The sequence below is a fragment of the Dermochelys coriacea genome, chromosome 6, assembly GCF_009764565.3.
Source record: "Dermochelys coriacea isolate rDerCor1 chromosome 6, rDerCor1.pri.v4, whole genome shotgun sequence".
NCBI classification, from domain to species: Eukaryota; Metazoa; Chordata; order Testudines; family Dermochelyidae; genus Dermochelys; species Dermochelys coriacea.
The window spans coordinates 56,021,135-56,037,891 of record NC_050073.1 but is presented as its reverse complement, the minus strand read 5'-3'; the positions used below and the strand labels follow the sequence as shown (position 1 = coordinate 56,037,891).

General features: G+C 46.3%; 1 protein-coding gene across 1 annotated transcript in view; it reads left to right on the top strand.

Annotated features, from left to right (window-relative positions):
- MYBPC3 (myosin binding protein C3) overlaps window positions 1–16,757 on the top strand; it is a 148,959-nt gene that overhangs the window by 25,823 nt on the left and 106,379 nt on the right. Inside the window, exons 5-10 of the mRNA XM_043515805.1 lie at window positions 659–807; window positions 3,085–3,202; window positions 5,400–5,448; window positions 8,137–8,181; window positions 10,201–10,257; window positions 10,937–10,939. Coding sequence (XP_043371740.1) covers window positions 659–807; window positions 3,085–3,202; window positions 5,400–5,448; window positions 8,137–8,181; window positions 10,201–10,257; window positions 10,937–10,939 — 421 coding nt within the window. The remainder of the gene's footprint in view (window positions 1–658; window positions 808–3,084; window positions 3,203–5,399; window positions 5,449–8,136; window positions 8,182–10,200; window positions 10,258–10,936; window positions 10,940–16,757) is intronic.

The following is a 16,757-nucleotide window of genomic DNA, read 5'->3' as shown; positions in this document are numbered from 1 at the left end:
CCAATGTGGACACAAGAACAAATGGATATAAACTGGCCACCAGGAAGTTTAGACTTGAAATCAGACGAAGGTTTCTAACCATCAGAGGAATGAAGTTTTGGAATAGCCTTCCAAGGGAAGCAGTGGGGGCAAAAGATCTATCTGGCTTTAAGATTCTACTCGATAAGTTTATGGAGGAGATGGTATGATGGGATAATGTGATTTTGGTAATTAATTGATCTTTAAATATTCAGGCTAAATAGGCCTAATGGCCTCTGATGGGATATTAGATGAGTGGGATCTGAGTTACCCAGGAAAGAATTTTCTGTAGTATCTGGCTGGTGAATCTTGCCCATATGCTCATGGTTTAGCTGATTGCCATATTTGGGGTCAGGAAGGAATTTTCCTCCAGGGCAGATTGGAAGAGGCCCTGGAGGTTTTTCACTTTCCTCTGTAGGATGGGGCACGGGTCACTTGCTAGACGATGATTTGAGGACTTCAATAGCTCAGACATAGGTGAGGTTTTTCGTAGGAGTGGGTGGGTGAGATTCTGTGGCTGCGTTGTGCAGGAGGTCAGACTAGATGATCATAATGGTCCCTTGTGACCTTAGTATCTATAAATCTAACAGAAATACTAATCACCACTCACAGGCTTAACTGAACCTGTCTCCCTTTCAAGGTGGAAACATCACATTCACTTGCAAAGTAGCAGGTGCCAGCATGCTGAAGAAACCATCAGTGAAATGGTTCAAGGGAAAGTGGATGGATCTGGGAAGCAAAGTGGGGAAACATCTCCAGCTGCATGACAGCTATGACCGAAACAACAAGGTACAGCCAACAAAGCAGAGCTCTCAATCTCTCTCTCTCCTAGCCACTAACCTTTGTTCTGGGGGAAAGATCTCTTCCCTGGTAGTGACATTTTGGTACTAAGGTGCCCAAAATGGCACACAGTATTCTAATCATAGATACAGATCTATAGTCAGAGGATCTAGACAAAAGTAGAGGCACAAGGTAGATACTATCACTCCTTGGTTTCATGATAAATGATATAAGATTTGGAAGACAAAGATTTTTGAGGAAATGTTCAGCATATATTCAGTCTGGAGAAGAGTCTGAGCAGAAGTTTGGTAATTGTATGAATACACAAAGGCATACTAGAAAGAGGACAGAAACACTCACTCAGCAGTGAATACAGAATAGGAATGCATACACCCAGGGAAAACAAAGAAATGTGTAAAAATCCCACATAATTATGATAAAAATCAGTTTAAGAATTTGCTAACAGCGGTAGTGAATAACAGGAACATCCAATATAACAATAGTAAGGATTATTTAAAAAAAAAAAACAAGTTTGGAAAGCATCTAAACTTTAATTCTTCAGAGTATAAGCCAACCTTTAACTAATTTGTTTTAGAAATAAATGCTCCTTGTGTGCACACGTAACAGTGTTCACTGCTGGGGCAACTGCATGTGCTGCATCTGGGGAATTAGCTCTGCCTGGACTGACGCACCCTTCTGTCACTCACTAACTCCATGGTGAGTCTCTCTCTCAGAACTCAGGGTGGTCCCTGCTTGTCACTTGCTCACACCACAGCCCTTCTTCCTCTCTAGGAGTCGCAGTGCTTCCTCTTTGTGGCTTAGCCCTCCAGCCAGGTCATTATACAGTTTTCCCCTTCAAGAAAAGTTTCACTGGCCTAGGTGTCCAAGTGCCATTCTAGGCTGTTGTCCCATTCAATACTGTGCCACTTTCCCAGTGGAGGAACCAGGCCCACCTGCTACTCCAGGTCCCAACCAAGGGACCCTACAAACAGCACAGACCTTGCCTGCTGATGTTTCCCTGGGCTTCTTCCTACTTTGCCATCTACTGGCTTTCTTCTCCACCACCCCTTTGGGTAAACCACTTCCATAAGGGTCAGGATCCCAGGGCTTCTGTTTCCTTTTCCTTACCTGCAGGTTTCATCCTTCTCCCTTCACTAGGCCAAGAGAGTGACTACAGACCTTCACAGTGCAGCTCTCTTCTGCTCGCCACTCCCAGCTTTATACAAGCCGCACCTACTCCTGTCTCGATGGGCCCATCTTCAATTAGTGCTTGTCAATCAAGCCTCAGTCTCCCACAGATGCAGCCTATCATGTTAATTAGCCCCTTCTGAGCCACTTTAATCCCTTCAAGGTTGGTGTGGGCTGAACATCTCATTGCAGCAGGTTAATCTATAATTGCCTACTGCAGGGTTCCTTGCACCTGACTCTCAGGCAGCTGGTATCGGTCACTGTCAGAGATAGGATCCTGAATTAGATGGACCATTGAACTCATCTAGTATGGCAATTTCCATGATCTTACTGTATAATTATCCTCAAAGGAATATTCAGATACACTAGCCACCCATACATTGGTGCTGAAATTAACTGCTTTATTACAGAGGATAAATTATCATAAATCGGTCAACAAAAATCCATTCCCACCATAAATGAATCTATAATGTGAATTCTCTAGCCCAGAGACAGACAGACAGACACCTGGAACACAAAGAAGTTTGTAGTGCGTCACTCTCTCTCCCTGTAGGGATCACGCTAGCATTATGGTTTGTAATATACATGCTATGTGTATGCATCTCCACTTCCCTCTACTGGATGAAATAGGATAGATTTGCCCATCGGTAACACCAATCCTTCCGAAGGCTGAATTTATGGAACTGCTCTATTAGCTGTAGATAGAAGCCTATATTTTTTGGAAATGGAGGACCTGTTCCCCTTGGCCACAAGCATGCAGCTACTTTACCTGATGAGTGTGGTGTTTGTATGTATTCAATCACAGAGTAGTACTAGTAGGATTTGCTGCTATCAACATCCTATCCCCTGGAAAACCTCTGCAGATAATGTCCTTTAAGTGTTCAAAGTGGATTAGAGAAATTTTACCTTTAAGACAACTCCTCACCCAGCCACAAGTGAGACATAGTTGCACGTACAGGGAACAAAGTGGGTTTTTTAATGAATTCCAGCCTTTGTCTATCACTGTTAATGTTCTGGTATGCTATATTTGTTTCTATGCATTTTTTATCCTTTTATTTTCTAACTTCCCTTGCTCTGTGGGCTGATCTATTTTTTTAGGTTTACATCTATGAAATGCACATTATCCAAGCAAAAATGACTTATGCAGGGGGGTATAGATGTGAGGTGTCTACCAAGGACAAGTTTGATAGCTGTAACTTCAGCCTGATTGTCAATGGTAAGATTATATGTTTTCAACCTTACAGAAATGTGTTGCTAAGTCAGGGGTGAAAGTGGGCTGGTACGGCGTACCGGTAAAAAGTGACCACTGGTACCAGCCCATACGCAGCCAACGTTAAAGTGCTGCCACGGCAAAGGACCCTGCTTAAAGCACTGCCGTGGCAGCACTTTAATGTTGTTGCCCCTCCTCGCCCTGGGCTGCCGATGGGGGCGAGGGGAGGGCAAAAGGGGCTGCTGCCCTGGGGCCGGTGATTTAAAAGGGCCCAGGGCTCTCAGGCGCCGCTACTGCGGCAGCGACCAGAGCCCTGGGCCCTTTTAAATCGCTGCTGGAGCCCCGGGTGGCATGGGCCAGGCAGTGCGGATGGGCTGGCTGAGGGAGGCTGACTCCCAGACCTGTCCCTTCTGTCCAAGGCCCTGCCCATTCCAGGGCCCCAGAGCTAAGCCCCCATACTGGTAAGAGTTTAATGTTACTTTCACCCCTGTGCTAAGTTAGGTTCTATCTTATCCCCACTCTGTCCTCCCTGTGTACAGAGTAACCTCTCTCCCCAATAAACAGTGGCCACCAGAAGAGGGTGTAGGTCAGGTTTGAGAGGAACTGGCAGAGCTTTATGTAGCCCCAAAACTAGAATAGCAGGAGTTCTACAGATGCAGATTGAGATGCATTGGCAGGGCTATGAGGGAGGGGGGTGGCCTCTAAAAAGAAAAGTAGTATGTAATTCAAGACAGGACTGAGATGCACTGAAAGAGTAACATGAAGTAAGCAAAAGGAGAATTAGCCTATATTATCCTTGGCTTTATCCAGGCTTCAGTCCCACACTTCCATGAGCACTAAATTCAGTAAAAATTTTTTAAAAAAGTCTGAGAATTAACTCCAGTTCTAGGTTGCCAAAGGTTCTGTACTTGAACGTGGAAATTTGAAAAGAAAAAGGAAAAAAAACTTGGAAAAGTTCAGAAAGCTAACACTACTACTTCCTTTCCTCCTGCCAAATTCAAGTACTGCAGGAGCTTCTGGCAGTATAAAATTGCAACAAGAATAGTTGACTAGTTTTAGCAAGGGAATTACTCTAAACAGTTGCTCTTGTGTGACAGTGATTAAAAGGGAAGTACATTTAACTATCTATTTACCTCCAGTGTAGAATAGGTCACCAGGGATTTCGCTAAAACAATGTGAGCATGGTTCACCCTTGCTAGTTCAGTATTTGCACCACTCTCCTTCCTCAGGGGTTGTGTTGAGGAGTGGTAGCTTTAATTTGTGACTGGGGCTCCATAGGAGCTTCACAGCACCCGCACTGACTTTTGTTTTGCCCAGTGGGTGCTCCACCCCCATTCTACTCGGAAGCCCTGCTCTCGCTGGGCCTCTTCCTGCCCCCGCTCTGCCCCGTCACCCAAGGATCCCTCCGCCCACCCACTGCTCCCTTCCTGAGCGCCTCCCACCAGCCACTTGCTAATGAGCAGCCAGCCCCGGGGCCTGTCGAACAGCTGACTGGTGGGCAGCCAGCCCTGGGGCTAGAACCACTATGGCTGGTGGGTACTGAGCACCCCTATTTTTTTACATGGGTGATTGAGCACCAGAGCACCCATGGAGTTGATGCCTCTGCCTCACAGGCAGTGGCAGACCAGGAATGCATTGAGTCAGCACTGCTCATTTCTGAAGCAGCACTGCAGGACCCATGATGGTATAGGGCATAGGTTGACTTTCAGTCACTGTAGGCTCTCCACCCTAGGCTATGCCAATAGTAGATGGTTTAAATTGGAGATTAATCAAACTCTTTATATGCAGCTTCCCAGCTGTAAATCTCTCCATGCTTCTATTAATCAAGGGAATTTATCTTCTGCCTCCACAGATGGTAATATTACCATTAATGAACTATAATCCATTTGGACCTTCTCTAGCACCTTTCACCCGAGGATTTCAATGCATTCATTATGTCAATATTCAGACCAGATTTTACATAAGACAATATGACTTTCCCACTGTCAAACTACAAATTAATGTGAAGCTTGAGGTAGAACCCCAGACAGTTACTTGCACTAACCATGGCTACCGTTCACTAAGTGATTAATCATAGTTAAAATATAAGATCTTTGAAACAAAAATGGCTTGAAAGGAAAAACTTTTGCAGTGGTGCTGTCTCTTTTTCAAGAACACACTCAACTGTTTTCCCACCTTCCTTTTCCATTGTATGCCACACCAGAAGCACCAGGAACAGGAGAAATGGATATCCGCACTGTCTTCCGACGAATGTGAGTAGGAAGCTTGTGCTTCCATGCGGAATTCATTACCTTCCTAGACAAGATTATGTAAGAGAAAAACTATTGTACAAATAGCTATTATTACAAAGATATATGTAAGTCTATAGTGTAAGTGTTTCTAAGGCTAAAATGCCACCCTTGACTCCTAGACATCATCTAAAAGAGGTTGGCTCCTTACTATGCAACAACAAACCTGATCTTCAATTATTTCAGAGTTAATGAACATAATTTCTCTAAGAATTGCACTAATTATTTTTTCTACAATGTGAAAAGAGCATTTCAGGTACAAGTCAACAGGGACGCTAATGATCCTGTGTTGTTCCCAGGCTGTATGGCTTGGACCAAGCAATACTTTCCAATATGGTTTAGTTGAGCCTGAGGATCCACTTGTGTCTTAAGACATTCTTGCACTAGACAGGGATCAAGAGTTTGGACATAAATACTATATAGCTGATTACAGTATGGTTATATTTAATTTTATTAATGTTTTGTAATTTTATTACCCAATTGAAGTTCAATCAATGAGATTTTGAATGTATCTGTGAATGGTCAGGTACATATACAGCTCCTAGACTATTAAGAGCCACATGTAGGGTTGCCAGGTGTCCAGGCCACTAGAAGTCTGGTTGGCCGCAGCACCCGCGAGGAAGCAGCTGGCACGTTCCTCCACCTCCTCGGTGGAGGGGTGGCCAGGAGGGCTCCTTGCGCTGCCCCGACCTGCAGGCGCTGCCCCAAGCGCTGGCTCCGCAGCTCCCATTTGTTGTGGTTCCCAGCCAATGGGAGCTGTGGGGGTGACGTATGTGTGCAGCGTGCAGAGTCCCTGGGTCACCCCTCTGCCTAGGAGCTGGAGAGGCATGTTGTCACTTCCCAGGAGCTGCTTGAGGTCAGCGCCACCCGGAGCCTTCACCCCCAACCCCCTCCCATGCCCCTGCCCCAGCCCTGAGCCCCCTCCCACATGTCAAACCCCCCCCAGCCTGGAGTCTCTTCCTGACCTCAAATCCCTCATCCCCAGCCCCACCCCAAGAGCCCTCACCCTCTCCCACACCCCAACCTCCTGTCCCAGCCTAGTGAAAATGAGTGAGTGAGTGAGGCTGGGGGAGAGCAAGTGACTGAGGGAGGGGAGATAGAGTGAGCGTGGGCCTTGGAGAAGGGGCAGGGCAAAAGTGTTTGGTTTTCTGCAATTAGAAAGTTGGCAACCCTAGCCTTAGGGCATTGCATAGGTGTTGAGAAAAGCCACTCTTCCCAGATCTGCAATAAATTCTCAATTGCATTTGTGCATCCGATGAAGTGAGCTGTAGGTCACGAAAGCTTATGCTCTAATAAATTTGTTAGTCTCTAAGGTGCCACAAGTACTCCTTTTCTTTTTTCAATTGACCTAGGAACTCTTAATAAAGCTGCCCTGACCTCTACCGGTTAAATTGAAAGAACTGTTACAGATTTTTGGTAAAGTTTAGGAAGTAACTTGCAACTGTATTAATTACTGAACACTCATTTATCTTGTGTATAAATCAGAGTGTTTTTTTCCCTAAGTTATCAATTAAAAAACACTCCAACAGCCATCAACTGTAACAAGTACAGTCCTCCAGGGAAATATGTGCTATCCCTCAAGGAATTTTAACATGATCTTTACTGTGCTCCCAATAGCTACAGTGAAATGTATCACTCCAGCACTTATATTTCACTTGAACCAATTTTCCTAATACAGGAGAAAATCCAGCACAGTCAATTGCTTGTGCTTTTCCACAAGTTATTATTATATGAGATCTGCCTTTTACACTCTACTCTGTCACAAGGAACCAAGAAAAGTCTTGCAGAATTTAACTAAACAGTAACTGGAATTCATATGTGCAGCTGGTCAGTCCTGCTGTGATACATGCTGGTTCCACTTGAACATAATTCTACACAGCCAAACCTTTGTTGTCCTTTATTTAGCATTCAATAGTTCCTCTTTCTGCTAGCAGGATAACAAAAGCAACAAATCTAGTGCTAGTGAGTGCAATGTGAGTGTAAAATCCTAACAAATCTTTTGGATTTAGGGAGTTTCAGGTCAGCATGGAGGAAGCATAACTCCTTCCCATCAAAACCCCTGTCACAAAACAAATAACCATATTTATCTTTGCTCTGTCAGTGAGCCAGAGCAGAAGACTGAAGATTCCTTCCTTCTTTACTAGACTGTATTAGGAAGTCTCTGTGAAGGGACTGCACCAGATTTTCATTTACTGCCTTTACTGGCCAGCAGAACGTAAGACACAGAGACACTGCATTACACAACACCCTTTTGCAGAGTCTGATTATGATTCAATGAAGGCCCAAGATTGCCCAGCCTATTTGATTGGCAGGATATTTAGGATTCATTTGTCTGTATGAAACTGAAGGGAGGTATTTCGACAGCCAAGCAAAAACTTGTAGATGACTCAAGATATTCCTTATGACAAGCTGTGAACATACAGGAGAGTTAGAATGTCTGACCCCACCATGCAACTGCATGGACTAGACAGTAGCAATTCTCTTTTTGGAATGGAAAAGGCTCCTTTGGGACAGAGCACTTCTAAAACTACTCCATACTTGCCAGTGGAGCTTGGAGTTTGATGACCTTAACTTGTTCTATGAGAGATTAAGATTCAGAGATTAAACTGAAGTGCATAAATCTAAAATGCTGTTTTTGTGACTCTCACTCAGGAGCCTGGTGGGAGGAGGAAGACGGATGCCTGCAGCCTGTCTCAGGTAGCCCAGGTTTCTGCCAGCAGTCCCAAGCCTCAATGAACTCTCTCTCTCTGATCAGTAAAGAGAACCAGAACTTGTTGCAGATTTAATTTTGAACATCTGAATTCATTACAATAAATAAATAAATAATAAATACTTAGCTCTTATAGGTGACTAGAAAACACAAAAACAATGATCATGAGAGACAAGCATAAAACAATGAGAAGAGTAGAGCACTTTGATGCTTCAATGAGAGAGATTCATTTACAGGAAGAGCACATGCTGGACATACGGCATCCTCTTAGAACTGTGACTCTGAAAAATCTCAAACTGAATGCATGCCTGCCCTTCTATCATACACACATCCTGATAACACCTCCCTCACTGCTCCCACACAAATTCTCACTTGGATATGAAAATATACCTATGTGCTATCCCATCCCCCTCTGTTCCTAGTGCTTTCAGATGTCCTATTTTACAACTGAATAACTCTTTAATTACATTTCAGAAGTTAGAATTTAAGGAAGTTTCAGAAGAGCTCAGCAACCACAAAGCTCCCATTTAGGCATCAGAAAAAGTGGCTATTTTTTTCAAAATAGGTAGCCAGGATTTTCAAATAACATATTGGGTGCTCAGATCTTTAGAAAAATCTGGTCATAAGTGTCAAAACATAGACGATTTCCTCCTGCAGCAGGGGGTTGGACTAGATGACCTCCTGAGGTCCCTTCCAACCCTGATATTTTAGGATTCTATGATATTCTATGAATAGGAGCTTCTAGGTGCTCAATTCTTTAGAAAAATCTACCTCTATTGTGGGTGCTGACCATTTGAAAATCTAGCCTTGAGCTATTTTGAAATCTGGCCTTACATTAGTGACTCTAAGGTGCCACCGGTACTCCTTTTCTTTTTGCGAATACAGACTAACACGGCTGCTACTCTGAAACCTGTGATTAGTGACTTTATCTATGACTAAAGCCCTCTGCCATTCAAGTTGTTCTTATCTATCAGTCAATACACCCATCAACATACTAGAGTGTCTAGGCACCACATAGGGAAAATTAACCCGTGCAGTGTTGTTCTATTCTGAAACCAACTATGTAAAAATGGCACTTTTGTAATCAAAAGAGCTTTCCCCAATGCATGTTAACAATCAGATCTCACTAAAATAAGTTTTTACTGCGGTTGACTCCAATTAACCTGGCATTGTCAATGCAACTCAGAAGGTGGGAGCTGGATTCTATTCCCTCTTTATCAACAGAATTGTTTACTAAATTTCAATCTGTTGAGGCTGTTTTTTGCATTTGCTCCTGACACCTTGAGTTTCTCTGGCCTAATGTCTACTGGCATACCTGTCTTCAGCAAGATTACCTCCTTGTTAGCAATCAGTGCTGGTAAATATTGGAGACAGAATAATGGGCAACATGGATCACAAGTCTGATTCAATATGGCAGTTCCTGTGTTCTTAAAGCAATAATGTATGCCGCACAGGATGTCACTTGAGGGCCATATTAAAAAAATACATAAGATACTGTTGTCTTAAGGCTGTCCCAACTCATAAAACAGTTTCCACATCCCCACATCTATAGTCCCCAGCAAGCACTTAGGATTCTAAAGGAAGATCCCAGCAATGCTCCACAAATTTCCTGGAGCATGTGGGAAATGTGTTTATTGGACTACTGATTATATGTGTGATATCTTTTCTTTTAATTCAGAAAAAGGGGGATTACAATTTTACTAATCTAGATTAGTATGTGCCACTAAATTAGTCACAGTGTAGGATTTCCTCTGTAAGCAGAGCAGGAGAAATTCAGGGTCAGTAAGTGCACTTTTTAAATCTATATAAAGGCCAACAAATAAGAAGAGAGACAATCTCCAGATTTCTAAAAGAAAATGGCTGCAATGCCAATGAACATTCTAGAGTCATTGTGAAACTATCTCCTACTTCCCTTCCAATGATACATCTTATGCTTATGAGAAAATTCTGGCCAATTCATTCCCCATCTCCTTGTGACACTATTATATTTTTCTATTACTGTACAGTGCAGAGGGAAATGAAGAAGGTGGAGAGCTGGATTTTAGTGCCTTATTGAAAAAGAGGTGAGTGAAAATCTATAATCTCAGAGCAATAAGCTAACCAGTTCTTGCAGAACAGCCCTGGAAGACATTAAACCTAAAGCAGGTTAAAGTTTCACCAATTCATAATTCCCTTAGCATACCCTAAAGTTCATCTAGTATGGAGAAACTGGGATTGGTAGATTTGTGACCTCTCCACAGACAGCAATACTTCACCATTTCTTACTGCATCTCTAGATTGCGTCTTCACCAGTAAAAAAGGTGTCTCTTACAACAGAGACAGATAACTTGTAAAAAAACCACACCTTTTTTTATTTGTGAAAATACAGATGTAGAGACTGGGACTGGCATAGCTGTAAGCCTTCTACAGCACCTTCTCCTGGAAAAATATAAGGACTAAAACAACTGCCTTTGGGATGTAGTGTTTGTCTGGAGTTTTCCATTCTCCTGAGTTGTCATTGGGATTGGAGAGCTGAGGAAATCAAAAATCTGTTTATAATAAACAATTATGACTTTTCCAATTCTGATTCTTCTTCCTGGCTTCCATTTCTGGCCTTCTCCCACTCGCCCCCGCCCCTTTTTTTTAATTTTATGACATCTCTTCCCTTTCTCATCCCTCACTGCCTTCCTCTGATCTGCCTACCTCTTTTATCCTGCCATTTCAATCTGGACACACTGCTTCGGATTCTGTTGTCTAAGACAGAGAGTAAGATTTCTATTTCATCTCATTATAAAATGCATGAGACAGACTGAATAAAAGATTAATTTGGTTTGAATAATGCATGAGACTCCCTTTCTCTCACACGTGGAGCATGGCAAATTCTCTAAACCCCGACAACTTTGAGGAGGGTATCACCTACTGATTTCCAGTCCAGAAATGCTTTTAAACAATTAAGTTCCATTGGAAGTAATGAGGGGGGAGATTCAATCCATGTCCTCTCCTACACTTCTTTTATGTTTCAACCACCCCTTTCTTTTAAAGGCACTTTTAAATTAGGCTTCAGTTTCCAGATTCTCTTAATAGTCCAAGATTTCAGTTCTATATTCCTAACCCATTTGCACAGAAATTAGAGATAGAAAAGACTTCTTTGATCACAATTAGTCCAATCACCTAATTTAGAAGTCACTGCAGGATTGTTCCCCACAAAAGATGGTTACTCACCTTCTCATAACTGTTGTTCTTCAAGATGTGTTGTTCATGTCCATTCCAATCAGGTGTGTGTGTGCCACGTGCACACCAGCCAGAAGATTTTTCCCTTTGCAGCGTCTGTAGGGTCGGCCTGGGCATCTCCTGAAGTTGTGCCTTCATGGCACCCAATATAGAGCCCTGCCGACACCCACCCCCTCAGTTCCTTCTTGCCGACTGCTCCAACAGGGGGGTAGGAGGATGGGTATTGGAATGGGCATGAACAACACATCTTGACGAACAACAGTTACAAGGTGAGTAACCGTTTTTTCTTCTTCGAGTGCTTGTTCATGTCCATTCCAATCAGGTGACTCACAAGCCAAAGTTCAGGAGGTGGGGTCGGAGTCATCCACTGATTGGAGCACAGCTCTTCCAAAGGCCGCGTCATCTCTGGTCTGTTGAGTGATCGTATAGTGCGTGGTGAAAGTGTGTATGAAGGACCATGTTGCTGCCCTGCAGATTTCCTGTATGGGGACCTGTGCCAGGAATGCTGCTGAGGAGGCCTGAGCCCTGGTGGAGTGTGTGGTGATTGGTGGAGCGGGCACCTTTGCCAAGTTGTAACTCCCAAATACACAATGTGATCCACAGCAAGATACGTTGTGATGACACAGGGAGGCCTTTTATTTTATTGGCCACCGTCATGAATAACTGGACAGACTTTTGGAACAGCTTCTTTCTCTCGATATAGAAGGATAGCTCCCTATGGACATCCAATGAGTGAAGCCTCTGCTCCCTGCAGCTGGAATTTGGTTTAGGATTGAATACTGGGAGGAAGATGTCTTGGTTGATGTGAAACTGGGAGACAACCTTAGGGAGAAAAGCTGGGTGAGGTCTGAGCTGAATCTTATCCTTATGGAATACAGTGTAAAGGGGCTCTGATGTAAGGGGACTCCTTCACATACTACCTGTGGGCTGAGCCACCACAGGAGGGAGTCTAGTATTGGGTGAGGCAGGGTTATCATGCTGTCGAAAGTGTCCCAAGCTGGTTGATATACTGACGCTAGCCAAGACTGGAGTTGGCAAAGTCTGAGTCTGGCATGCTGTACTACATAGGTACAAGCGGCCATATGCCCCAGAAGTTTCAGGCAATTCCTTGCTGTAGTGGTGGGGGACTGCCTGAGGCCCCATATGATGTCACCTAGTGACCGAAATCTGGCTTCTGGGAGGTATGCCCTGGCTTGAGTCAAGTATAGTACTGCTCCTATAAACTCTATCCTCTGCACCAGGGACGGTATCGTTTTGACCTCGTTTAGAAGGAGACCCAGTTCGTTGAACATCCTTCTTGTGAAGCCAAGCTGTGCTTCCACTTGAGATCTGGAGTGGCCTTTGATCAGCCAGTCGTCGAGGTATGGGAATACCTGTACCTGCCTCTTGCACAGGAATGCCGCGACGACTGCCATGCACCTGGTGAACACCCAAGGTGCTGCTGACAGTAATAGTGGCTGTTGTTCACCACAAACCTGAGATATCTTCTGTGAGGTGGAATTATCGCTATGTGAAAGTATGTGTCCTTTAAGTCGAAAGTGGCATACCAGTCTCCTGGACCAATGAGGGGATAATGGAGGCCAAAGAGACCATGCGGAACCTGAGTTTCTTGATGAATTTGTTGAGTTCTCGCAGGTCCAGGATGGGCCTGAGGCCACCCTTGGCTTTTGATATTAGGAAATACTGGGAGTAGAAGCCCTTGCCCCTTTGCTACTGAGGAACCTCTTCCACTGCCCCTACTAAGAGGAGCGAGTGCACTTCCTGCATGAGAAGTTGCTCATGAGAGGGGTCCCTGAAGAGGGATGGGGAAGTGGGCTGGGAGGGCACATAATTGGATGGAAAATCCCCTCTCTACCATGCAGAGCACCCAGTGGTCCAAGGTGATACATGACCATGCACAATAGAAAGGGGACAGTCAGGACGAAAAGGTAAGAAGTTGGATCCAGTTGCAGTACTGGTGTGCCATCCTCGACCGCACCTTCAAAAGGGTGGTCTGGGACTGGTTGGTGGCTTGGGCTGGCCCAAGCCTTGGTCTGAGGAGGGGTGCTGCCTCCTTCTACTGCTTCTATTCCTCCTGTGAGGAGAGTCTTGGCAGTTCTGAAGTTGGTAGAACCCAGAGGGAGGCTGTGGCTGGAAATGCCTACATTGAGTGGCTGGTGTATGGAGCCCCAAAGATCTAAGGATGGCCCTTGAGTCTTTTAGGCTATGGAGTCTTTTATCCATCCTATTGGAAAAAAGGGCTGAACCCTCAAAGGGGAGGTCCTAGATTGTTTGCTGGACCTCATGAGGGAGACCAGAGACCTGCAACCAGGAACCCCTCCTCATTACAACCCCTGTTGCCATAGTACGTAAGGCTGCACCTGCTGCATCCAATGCCACTTGTAGGGAAGCTCAGGAGACCAGCTTTCTCTCCTCCACCAGTGCCGAGAACTCTGTACAAGAGTCCTGAGGCAGTAGCTCCGCAAATTTGGCCATCACAGCTCAACTGTTGTGTGTATATCTGCTCACGATGGCCTGTTGATTTGCAATGCAGACCTGTAGTCCCCCAGTGGAATAAAACTTCCTGACTAAGAGGTCAAGTCTTTTTACCTCCCTGTTCTTAGGGGAGGGTCCCAGGTAGCCCTGGCACTCTCATTGATTGGCGGCGTCAATGACTAGGGAGTTGGGGGTTTGGTGGGTGTATAAACGTTCATATCCCTTAGAGGGGACAAGGTTCCACCTCTTGTTCCTCTTGGCTGTAGAGGCCAGAGATGTAGTGGTCTGCCATACCACAGTGTTTTTGTTGTCTCTGTAATCGTCCTTATTAAGGGCAAGGTGATACGAGAGGGACTGGAGGGTGTAAGGATGTCGATGACAGGGTCGGATTCCTCCACAACCTCCTCTGCCTGTACGCCCAGGTTCTGGGCAGCATGACGTAAGAGCTGCTGGAGTACCCTGTTATCCTCCAGAGCTATGGCCGTTGACATCCCTGCCACAGCTTTATGTGGGGAGGATGAGAAGGAGAGGCCTGGGCAGCGGGCTCTGCTCACTCCCTTCAGCACCCCATGGGTCTCATGGCAAGTGGTATTCCGAAGCTTGTGGTGCCGGGGCTGCTGGCAGCGGAAATATCGGTGCTGAGGCAGGTGGTGCCAAAGTTTTTGGTTCTAGCAGTACTGATATTGTTGATGCCAGTGGTACCGATGCCAGTTGTAGCCGCCAGTGGTGCTGCTGATGGGAGAATCAGTGCCGGAGCTGTAGGGGACAACTGTGATGTTGGCAGCGCTTCTGTCAGCGGTGCCGCTGCCAGTGGTGCTGGCAGTGGGACGAAGGATGCCGAGGACACCAACACTGACCTGGATCTTGAGCTGTGGATCTGTCTCTGCCTCTGGTGATATGCCCAGGGTGTCCAAAAGGACCACTACGTCGAAGGCTGCCACTGCGGAGGCCACATGTTGGGTAGGGCTCATGGTCACGGCGGGATCTGGACCTCCTGCTCCTGGTCCTATCAGAGCAATAGGACTCTGCCTCCACCTCCGAGTAGGAGGACCACGGAGGAGTGGTACTCTGGGCTGCCGGAGAGCGGTGTTGAGAGGTTGGGGACTGGTGTGGCTCCCCGGCGTGGGTGGGCCATGCCGGGGAGAGGTGCACCGGGGATGGAAATTGGCGCGCCATCATCGCTGGTTTGCCCCTTGACTGAAACTGGGGCTGCGCAATCACCAGTTACTTGTTTCTCCTCTGCGGGGAGGATGGCGCTGTGAGGTCCTTGGCTGCCCTAAATGCTTCTGGCATCAAGGGGACCTGGAGGTCATCACCATGGCAGTCCAGGGACTCAACTGAACCCTAGGCGGGGCACGAGTCAACGAGACCCTGGTGGAATGGAGAGACAAGGTGGCCTGGCTCGAGACACTCTTTGATGCCACAGGTCCCTTGGTCTTTAGAGGGGGAAAGCGACCCCTATCCGGCCTTTTCTTCTTTTGTGGCACCGGGGACTGAGAACGGTGCCACACTGAAGAGGGTTTTTTATGGGCGGAGCTATGGTGGTGCCATGAGACCTTAGGGTCCTTGCTCGGCACCAGCTTGCGCACCATCAGCGCCGGAGCATTGAGGACCATCGAGGAAGTGCTTGGCGTCAGTTCTGTGGACGTGGGATTGGAATGCGGCTGGAGTGCCGTTTCCATTAGCAGGATCTTAAGTCTTTGATCCCAGTCTTTAAGGGTCCTAAGGCGAAAACCCTTGCAGATCCTGCACTTGTCCTTTTGGTGGCTCTCCCCAAGGCACCATAGACAAGAAGATGCAGGTCACTCTTGGGCATAAACTTGTTACAGTCCTTGCAGAGTTTGAACCCTGGGGACCGGGGCATACCCCAGAACCAGGGAAAAAGTTGTTATGGGGGGAAACCCCAAGAATCACAACAACTATAACAGCTAACGAACTATTTACAACTATTTAACAATGAAGACTGAAGAGGAAACTTCCAAAAGCGCTTGCAAAGCAAGAGTGACAGTTGTTCCAGCTAGCCATCACTGGCAGTAAGAGGGAACTGGAAGGGTGGGGGGTCGACAGGGCCCTATATTGGGTGCCATGAAGGCGCAACTCCAGGGGGCGCCCAGGTTGACCCTACGGACGCTACTAAGGCAAAAATCTTTTGGCTGGCGTGCATGCAGCACGCACACACCTGATTGGAATGGACATGAACAAGCACTCAAAGAAGAATATATATTCCAATGTTTTGTTCAGTATACTCTTAAACATTCCAAGTGATGGCACTTCCACTACTTTCAATAGGAAATTATTTCGTAGTCTAGTAGATCTCCCTTGCTTTACAACTAAAGTTTCCTTTGCTCATCTTCATGTAATTGCTGCTAGATATATTCCTGAGGATCACCACGCACTATTCCCGGGGTGAAAGTAAGTCGAGTGACTTACCGGTACTCTGGGGCCAGCTCTGGCCCCTGGAAGGGGTGGGGTCTAGGACGGAAGGGGTGGGGTTGAGGGGGTCAGAGCCAGCCCCAGCCCACCCTGTAAGGTAAGTCCCCCCCCACCGGGGTAGCAGCAGCAGCCCGGGGCTCCCCTCTTCTACTGCCCCGGCCGTTTAAATAGCCCCTGGAATCCCCACTACCCCAGGGCTCCGGGGGTTATTTAAAGGGCCCGCGGCTCCCCTGCTTCTACTGCCCCAGTCCTTTAAATAGCCGCCGGAGCCCTGGTGTAGCGGCAGCGGGGCTCCAGTGGCTATTTAAAGGGCCCAGGCGGTAGAAGCAGGGGAGCCCCAGGCCCTTTAAATAGCTGCCAGAGCCCTGCAGCCGCTACCCCAGGGCTCCAGCAGGAGGGCTCTGGAGGCAATTTAAAGGGCCTGGGGCTCCAGCCACTGCTGGGA